This window comes from Bubalus kerabau, chromosome 17 (genome assembly GCF_029407905.1).
Source record: "Bubalus kerabau isolate K-KA32 ecotype Philippines breed swamp buffalo chromosome 17, PCC_UOA_SB_1v2, whole genome shotgun sequence".
In the NCBI taxonomy this organism is placed as follows: Eukaryota; Metazoa; Chordata; class Mammalia; order Artiodactyla; family Bovidae; genus Bubalus; species Bubalus kerabau.
In genome coordinates, this window is record NC_073640.1 from 52,893,896 (window position 1) to 52,903,120 (window position 9,225).

A 9,225-nucleotide genomic window follows, 5' to 3' on the forward strand; every position below is an offset into this window, starting at 1 on the left:
TCGGTGTACGATGCACGCTAGCTGGTGTGTGCTGAGCATGGATGTGTGACCTCGTGGGTGGACATGAACTGAGCCTCCTGGAGCCAGCATGGGGCCACGTGTGCTGCACACTCAGCATGACCCGAGCCACATGAGCACGTGCCAAGCCACTGCCGCTGATAGCGTGGACTGAGGGTGGACTCGCACGTCTGGACACTGGCGTGGGTACTGAGAGTGAACTTAACGTTTCGCATGTCCCGAGCATGGATATGTGCATGCCAAGCCCGTCACCTGTGGCAAGGACAGGTCAACAAACAATGAGAACTGGGCATCTGGCCAGCTCAGGTTGGCACCTACTGAATGCTGAGCATGTTCTGATGGTGAATTCTTGCATGCCAGGCACCCGGCGTGTTCAAGGGAGGGGGCAGTGTGCTGAGTGCAGGCTCCAGCCTGAGCCTGTGGTGGACTGGGTGCAGCACTGGAGAGCAGCGCCTGGGTCCCCTCTGAACCCCGCCCCCCATGCCCATTCAGGCCTCAGGCAAGGAGAACAGGCATGGGGCAATACTGCTGAACAGTTCTTTATTAAAATAAACAGAGGCGGCAGGGCCAAGGGCGTGCTCAGGGCCAGTGGGGTGAAGCCCCCCCTTCTTGCATCCCTCTGGCCCAGGGGGCCACAGGTCAGACCCCGAAACCCTTCTGTGTTTGGGGTTTGTGTGCAGACATGCACCGTGGGCAGCGGGGGGGATGGGGAATTTCTGGATAACTATCTTTCTGTAAGAATAATTTGTCGGTTCAGGGGATAGCTCTGAGGAAGGGGTTGCCAGCCCCGTCAGCACAGCCCCCAGCGATGGGCAGGGGTGGGGTCACCTATCAGTGGTGCCCGCCGACGTGCTGCAGAAAGCTGGTGGCCCGGGGTGGACCATGTGGGTGGGCGTGGCGTGGGGGTAGCCCCTGAACCCGTGGCCCCCTGAGGCCCTCCAGTGTCCAGTCTGGCTCACTCAGCCATTCCCCAGGACAGCTGTTGGGGTCGAAGAGCTCAGGGCCTGGACTCTGTTGGGCAGGAGCAGAGATGGGCATCACCCAGGAAGCCCCCTCCCCACGTCCCACCTCCACCCTGGAAACAGCCAGCCTGCCCGCTCGTGGACTCCTTCGGTCCCAACTGCTTCCTTGTGACTTCCTGAGGACAATTTTGTACATCCTGAACCCTCTCGACATTTTGGAGGCTTAAATGGTGTGTGCTGAGACCTTAATGTGTCCTGAAGGAGTGTTTGCTGAGCCTCTGTCCCATCTTCCTGGAGGTGGGTGAGCTGTGCTATGGTCTTGTTCAGAGTCCTGGGCCTTTTATCAGTTCCCACATGTGGATTACGATGTTCTGAGTTTTTACACAGCCTGAATATGGGTTCATGTTTGCTGAACCTTGTCACATGAGTGTCTTAGTGTTTGCTGAGCCTCATCACATCCCGAGGGTGGGCTAGTAGTGTGTGTTGGACCTTGAACCAACTACAGGCCACTCAGATGTGTGGGAGGCCAGGCTGGTTCCCTGTGCCCCAACCCCAGAATCACCTGCACCCTGGCTGCCCCCCCACCCTCACCCAGCTCACCTCAGCATCCATGGTCATGTCCTTGATGTCCGGCCCATCCCCGTCACGCTGTGGGATGACAGGCGGCTCGGCAGAGGCCCCAAGGTGCTCTCCTTCTGCCCAGCCGCTGGCCCTGCACGGGGCGTCGTCCTCAGGTGAGGCCTGGCTCAGCCGGATCAGGTTGCTGAAGTTGGAGTCAGACTTGGAGCCTGCCGGTGCCTTGCGGACCTTGTGGCGGCCCACCAGGCGGGTGCCGTAGAAGGCCAGGATGGGCTCAGGGCTGGACTCGGGCAGCCGGCGGCCCACAGCGGCGGCCTTGAGTGGGGCCAGCACATCGGGGACCACATCGGCATGAGTCTCGCCCCAGAGCCCACGCCCCACCTCCTGCAGGCTCAGGTCGTCCAGCTGATCGATGGCCCTCTGCATGCTGGGGGCCTTCTCTCGGAAGAAGGGCCCGCTGCCCCCCGTGCTGCCCAGGCCCATGGCCGCCTCCTCCTCGGCCAGACGGTAGTAGGGGGGCCCATCTTCCGCGGCGGCCAAGACCGACGTGGGTGGCTTGCCCTCCACCTGCAGGGACAGGCGGCAGCTGCGCAGCGAGAGCTGGTAGTAGCGGGTGGTTTCGTGGGCGCTGTGCAGCTGCTGCATGGACACGAAGGGGTGGCGCAGGGCGGCGCTGGGGCTGATCCGTTCGTGCGACTCCCAGGTCAGCATGCGCTTGATCAGCTCCACCATGCTCTTGAGATCGGCGTGCTCCGCCAGCACCTCGCGGTCTGGGAAGGTCAGCCGACTGGCCACCCCGATGCCATTCACTGTCTCGATCTGGTCCAGTGACTTGAGCATGTACTTACGGCGCTCCAGTGGGCGCACCTGGTGGGACATGGGGTCCGGCAGGGGTGGGCACGGAGTTCTGGTCCCAGGGTCTCCTGCTGAGGGGCCCACATCTGACCCCCCACCCTAGTTTCCAGTCGGCCCTCCAGTCTGGCCCAGAGCTCTCTCGTGGCTATGAAGTCTGCACACGGGAACCCTGACTTCCAGTTCTGCCTGGGATCTGACTTGGTGCTCTCTTACTGCTGGGAAGGTCACACTTGCTCCCGACCAAGAGAAGCCCCCTCTAATCTCAGCCAGACCCCGCCTACTGCTGCAGGAAGAACGGCTGACCGTGACCTGTGGTCCTCCTGTTTAACCCAGGGCTCTCACTGACCTGAGCTGGCTCTTGCCCCAGCCCTCCAGTCCTTCCCTGAGCCACGGGTGCAGCCTCTGCCAGCAACGAGCAGAAGGGCTGCCTCCTTTGGAATCAAATGCTGACCCCTCTGGCTGCCACAGCTGATCCCCACGTCTGATCCCAGCCCTCAGGCCTCCAACGAGTCAAGCCCAGACCATTCTCCCAGGGGTTATTAAGGTCTGCCGGGTACTTCAGTCCCACCTTTGGTCTCACCCAGACCCCTCTCTTCCTATGACAGCTCCCACAGGACTGGCTCAGACTTCCAGTCCTCTCTGCTGTCTCATCCAGACTCTTGCCGCACAACTCTGATGATTTTGGCTGCAGAGGTGGCTGCCCTGACTTCCAGTCCCACCCAGGGTCTCACTCAGATCCATCTTGCTGTAACAACTCCCACAGCCTGCATCCCGCCCCCCTGCCAAGCTTCCGGTCCTCTCTGAGATCTAACCTAGATTTTTTTTCTTCTGGGTGCAGCAGACTGCTCACACTGACTGCCCTCGCCCCCACCTGTCCCCCCTACCTTGGTCTCAGCCAGGTAGTCAGCCGAGGACTTCAGCTGCCAGGGGTTGGCGGCGTCGGGGTGCGGGTTGCGCTTGAAGAAGTGGTGGGCCTTGCGGGCGGCATGCAGCAGGTGGGGCTTGGGCAGGCCCTGTGTCTCACAGATGTAACGCACCTGGTCATACTCATTGTTGCCCGGGTAGAGGGGCCAGCCCAGGTGCAGCTCGGCCATGACGCAGCCCAGGGACCACACGTCCACCTTCTCGCAGAAGGGCAGCCCCAGTAGAATCTCAGGGGCCCGGTAGAAGCGGGACTGGATGTAGGGTTCCTTGACGTAACGCACCTCGCTGAATATGCTGGCCGAGCCAAAGTCGATCACCTGGCAGGAGGAGGGAGGCAGGTGGGCAGGGGTAGCCCATATGAGCCTCCCCTGGCGTCTCTCGGTGGGGTCCTTCAGCATCTGCCACTTGACTGTCTAGTGCTGCACCTCTAAATCTTGGTCTCTTCTTTATGTCCCTCTTTCCTCCAGCCCTTGTTTCTGGTTTGTGTGCTGGTCTCTCGATCTTTGTCTCCACTAGAACATATGCCCCTGGGGGTTAACCTCTGTCTCATTCTCTCTCGCCCATGCCTTGTCCATCAGCAAATCTTCCTGACTCCATCCACTTTCTCTTCTGCTCACTCTGTGTCCCATTCTCAGCCCCCACCCTGGTCCTGTCTTCCTTCAGCCCCCACCTAGGCTACTGGGGAAGAAAATGCAGAAGGAAGTGGCAACCAACTCCAGTATTCTTGCCTGGAGAATTCCATGGGCAGAGGAACCTGGCGGCAACAGCCCATGAGGTCGCAAAAGAATCGGCCACGACTGAGCGACTAACACACCAGACTAACGTCAGGGCCTCCTTGCTGGTCTCCCTGTTCCTCCCCTGCCCACCCTCACCCCACCCCGCCAGCTCTCCAATCTGATTCTCACAGGCAGCCCCAAGTATCCTGTGACCATCTGAGTCAGACCACGTCACTCTCCTACTCAGAATTTTCCTGCGGCTTTACCACATCCTGTGATAAGAGCTGGAGCCTTCATCCCTTGGCCCTCAAGACTCCGACAATCTGCCTCGTCCCCTCCCCATGGTCACGCAGCACCAGCTACACCAGTCTCTTGCAATCCTTGAACAACCCAGCCACACTCACAGCTCAGGGCCTTTACCCTGGCTGTTCTGTGGGCCTAGCTTGCTCTTCCTCTGGATGTCCACGTGGCTGCCTCCCTCACCTCAAGTCTTTATTTAAATGTCACCTTCTCAGGGAGCCCTCTGCTGACCATCCTATCAAAAACAGCACACCCCACCCTTCTCACCCACCTCCCTGTGTGCGCGTTAAGTCGCTCAGTCATATCTGACTCTGCGACTCCCATGGTCTGTAGCGCGCCAGGCTCCTCTGTCCATGGGATTCTGCAGGCAAGAATACTGGAGTGGGCTGCCATGCCCTCCTCCAGGGGATCTTCCCAACCTAAGAATCAAACCCCAGTCTCATGTCTCCCGCATTGGCAGGAGAGTTCTTTACCACTAGCCCCACCTTGGAAGCCGCACTTACCTCCCTAGCCCTGTTTTTCTCCATAGCTCTTTTTTTTTTTTTTTTTTTTTTTGGCTGAATCGGGTCTTAGTTGCAGAGCACAGGAGGTCTTTCAGTTGTGGCATGTGAGATCTAGTTCCCTGACCAGGAGCTAGATCCGGGCCCCCTGCACTGGGAGCCCTGAGTCTTAGCCACTGGATCACAGGGAAGTCCCTCTCCATAGCTCTTAACACCATTTCACATACCATATATTTTACTTTTGTATGGAGTTCATTGCTTTTCTATCCAACGAGGACATCAGTCCCACGAGGGCAAGGATTTTATCTATTTGCTGCTGCATCCCTAGATGGCTGGAACAGCGCCTGGCACATGGTGGGGGCCCAGGAGAGAGTGAATGAATGTATGAACTGACTTTTTTATCCCTGTCATTCTCTTTCTTTCTGTCTCTTGTCAGGTTGGTGTCTCTCTCTTTTCTTTGCCTCCTTGTTGCTTGTTGGTATCTCTCGTCTCTGTCTCTCTCGGGCCCACTAGAAGGACACCACCCTGAAACTCAGGTCCTCTTCTTTCACCATCAAGCATTGCTGACACCCACCCCGGCCCTTGGTTCATACAGGTGCTCGATGAACACCTGTTGAAGTCACATTGTGAATGACGGAAAACCCTTGTGTCTTGCCATGCCTCCGGGGGAGCCATCTGCCATTTTTACTCTGAATCTCTGTGACCATATCTCAGCCTCTCCCTCAGTTTCCCTCCCCGAGTTATTCTGCTTTTCATTCAGCCATCCCTTACCGTCTATCTGCAGAAGGCAGTGTTACCCCAAATGGTTATTGATCTGGACCTGGAACACAGACTGCTGAGGCCTGAATCCCAGAAAGTGTGGATGACCCCGATCATTCAGTCAGCCTTCACGGAATTCATTCATTCATTCACTCATTCCACAAACGAGGCGGGGCTGCCAACGCAGACCAGGTGTTGTGGTTCTGTCCCGTTTGTCTCCTGCTCTATTTGCGGAAATCTCTCCTTCCTGGGGTCTCTCTCCCTCCATCTGTTGGGGCAGAATGATCTGCCTTTTCCTGACTCTGTATCTCCCTGTGTCTCTGACGTTCATTTAGCACTGACTCCACCAAGGTGCTATGCTGGGAGATGCTAAACACACAGAAGTGACCAAAACGCCCCTGGCCCTGCCCTCACAAGGCTCTTAGTTCAGACCCATCATCGGAGAGTAACAAACCTGGAAGCAGACAGAAGGGTCAGAGTGGGGATGGGGGAGTCCAGGGACCTGCGACAGCTCACAGGAGGCACCTGTGTGCCCAGCGCAGGGCCAGGCCCAGAGCAGGCACTCAGAACATACCGATGAACAAACTCACGATGAAGGATCCTGCCGTTGTCCTTCCAGCCACTCAGGCCAATAGGCTTTCGGCCTCCCTCACTTCCTCTCTCACACATCACATCAGATCTACCAGCAAATCCTGTTCTAAAATCTTTTTTTTAATAATTTTTTTAATTGGTGAAAAACTGCTTTACAACGTGGTGTTGGTTTCTGCCGTACAATAACCTGTTCTAAAATCTACCCTGAGGGACTCCCCTGGTGGCCCAGTGGTTAGGACTCCGAGCTTTCAGTGCCGCGGCCCAGGTTCAATCCCTGGCCAGGGAACTAAGATTCCCGCCAGCCGATGGGGGTGACCAGAAGAAACAACATCTACCCGGAACCCCCCACCCCCTAACACACATCTCTTCCTCCCACAACCCCACCCACCTGGACCGGGGGCAGTCACACTCTCTCTCTGCTCAGGCCCCTCACTCAGTTCCCTTCCTGCAGCCAGAGGGAGCCCGTGAGCACCTGCGTTAGACTATACCCCCTCCTCAGCCCAGGATCCTCCAGGGCTTCCACCCTAAAGGCCCCGTATGCCACCGCTCCATCCCCTCCCTGGTCTCGTTTCCTCCCTCTTCTCCTCAGTCACTCTGCTCCAGCCACGCTGGCCTCCTCACTGCTCCTCAAACACACATACTTGTACATATGCATTTATATATAAGATGGTAAAGAATCTGCCTGCAATGCAAGAGACCCAGGTTCAATCCCTAGGTTGGGAAGATCTCCTGGAGAAGGATATGGCAACCCACTCCAGTATTCTTGCCTGAAAATATCCCATGGACAAGGGAGACTGGCAGGCTACAGTCCATAGGGTCACAAACAGTCAGACAGGACTGAGCGACTAACACTTTTACACTCGCTCTTAGCCTAAAGGCCGAGAAGCGATAAACACCTTCAGTTTCACACTTTGATATACTTACTCCTGCCTCAGGGCCTTTGCACTGGCTGCTCCTTCTACCCAGATGCTTTCCCCCAGATGTCAACACAGCTCCCTCCTTCTTTCAAACCTTCCCTCAAATGTCACCTTCTCAGGGAGGCCTCCCTGACCACAGAACCTAAAGTTTCACTCATCACCACCCCACATCCTTCTCCTCCTGATTTCATCTTGTCTCCTTCTTGTTCACATATCTTATTTTCTCATTTATCTTGGAGACTCTATCTCCCCCACTAGAACTCAGATGGGAAAGAATCTGCCTGCAATGCAGGAGACCCAGGTTCGATCCCTGGGTTGGGAAGATCCTCTGGAGAAGGAAATGGCAACCCACTCCAGTATTCTTGCCTGGAAAATCCCATGGACAGAGGAGCCTGGCAGGCTACAGTCCATGGGGTCACAAAAAGCTGGACATGACTGAGCGACTAACACTTTCACTTTCACTGTCTCCCCCACTAGAACGTCGCAGGGATGGGAGCAGGACAGAGGAGCTGAGATAAGAATGGAACAAGGATGGGGAGACCTCAGGACTGGGATGGGGGAAGAGAGGAATTTCAGAGCCAGGAGGTGGGCAGAACCATTGTGGACAAGGAGGGAGAGACCTCGGGGGGGAGGTGGGACCCAGGGAGACCTCAGAGTCAAGGAGAGACCCCAGGGCTGGGGGAAGCTGGGTGAGGAACAGGAGCAGGGGACCTGCTGCCCTGGGATGGCACACTCACCTTGACCCTGAAGGGACAGCGGGTCTGGTCCACCAGCATGATGTTCTCGGGCTTGAGATCAGCATGGATGATGGCTAGTTCCTTGAGCCTGGCCAGGGCCCGGAGCACCTGCAGGGTGACCGTGCGGATGTGGCGGGCGGGGAGGGGTGCGAAGTTGTTCTCCTTCTGGAATTCGAAAAGGTTTTGCTCCAGCAGCTCGAAGACCAGGTAGAACTTGAGGGCGTCGTGGAAGAACTCGAGGAAGCGGATGATGTGGGCCTCCTCGGGGTCCAGGCCCCGCATGCAGCGCAGCAGCTTCAGCTCGTTCTTGATGATCCGGTTACGGTAGGCGTCATTCTTCAGGATCTTGATGGCCACCATCTCGCCTGTGCTTCGCCGCCAGCCCTTGGCCACCTCCCCGAAGGTGCCCTTGCCCAGCACCTCGATGATGTCGTAGCAGTCAGTCTCCGACTGGATGGTGGCCATGGTGTCCCTGCCTCTGAACGTCGGCCTGCCGCCACCCCTGCTCCGCGGGCTCTGCCTCCGAGGCCTCCTGCCCCGACACTGGCCCCAAGGCCCCCACAGTGGGGTAAAGAGGACCGCACTCGTGCCTTGCCCTGCAAGGTTCGCCCCCACCTCCCTGGCAACCCCCAGACCCCTGGGCCACACAGTGAGTCTGCCAGGGGCCGCACCCCTCCCCCAAAGCCCTCCTGGCTTGGGATGAGGGGCCCCAGGCCCCCCCGAATGGGTTCCAGCGTTGCTGAGTGGCTCTGGTTCTGTTGTTGGAGACCTTAGCCCCTGGCTGGAATGGGGGGGTGGGGTGCCAGGTAGGGCCCCCCCTCCCCCGCCCAGGGGCGGAACCCTGGAGAGGCTGGAGAGGTGAAAGGTCGAAAGAGAAGGGACCCTGAACATGGGCCTTGGGCAGAGAGCAATGGGACATTCCTAAACAGAGGTAAGGAGCTGCAGGCTTCCCAAGCTGGGGGATTTGTGGGTGTGTCTGTGTTCAGAAAACCCCTGCCCCTGCCTGTGGCTGCCCTGGAGAGGGGGCAGCGTGAATAAAGCGAGGCCAGGTTGCAAAGGATCTTGAGTGCCAGGCTAAGGAGTCTGGACCTTGTTCTGAGAGCACTGGCCTTCCCTGGCGGCTCTGGTAAATAATCCACCTGCCAATGCAAGAGAAGTGGGTTCGATCCCTGGGTTGGAAAAATCCCCTGGACAAGGGAATGGCAACCCACTCTAGCATTCTTGCCTGGGAAATGCCATGGACAGAGGAGCCTGGCGGGCTACAGTCCATGGGGTCACAAAAGAGTCGGACACGACTTGGTGACTAGACACCAACAACTGAGGGCCCTGGGGAGCCACAGGAGGACTTTGAGTGAAAAAGGCAGGTT

The 9,225-nt window shown here is 57.6% G+C and overlaps 1 protein-coding gene across 1 annotated transcript; it reads right to left on the reverse strand.

Moving 5' to 3' along the window:
* Positions 1–722: 722 nt before the first annotated feature.
* HIPK4 (homeodomain interacting protein kinase 4) lies at positions 723–8,323 on the reverse strand. The gene is made up of 4 exons (XM_055554376.1): positions 7,859–8,323; positions 3,299–3,655; positions 1,581–2,426; positions 723–1,029 (listed from the first exon to the last, which is right to left on the reverse strand). The coding sequence occupies exons 1-4, from the start codon at positions 8,321–8,323 to the stop codon at positions 850–852; spliced, it is 1,848 nt and encodes a 615-aa protein (XP_055410351.1). The 3' UTR covers positions 723–849.
* Between the last annotated feature and the right edge of the window lie 902 nt (positions 8,324–9,225).

Coding starts and splice junctions, on each gene's coding strand:
- HIPK4 (XM_055554376.1), bottom strand. CDS start 8,323: ATGGCCACCATCCAGTCGGAGACTGACTGCTACGACATCATCGAGGTG. Junction 3,656..7,858: donor GCTGTCCCTTCAGGGTCAAG/GTGAGTGTGCCA, acceptor TCCTCCTGCCAG/GTGATCGACTTTGGCTCGGC. Junction 2,427..3,298: donor ACTACCTGGCTGAGACCAAG/GTAGGGGGGACA, acceptor ATGTCCCACCAG/GTGCGCCCACTGGAGCGCCG.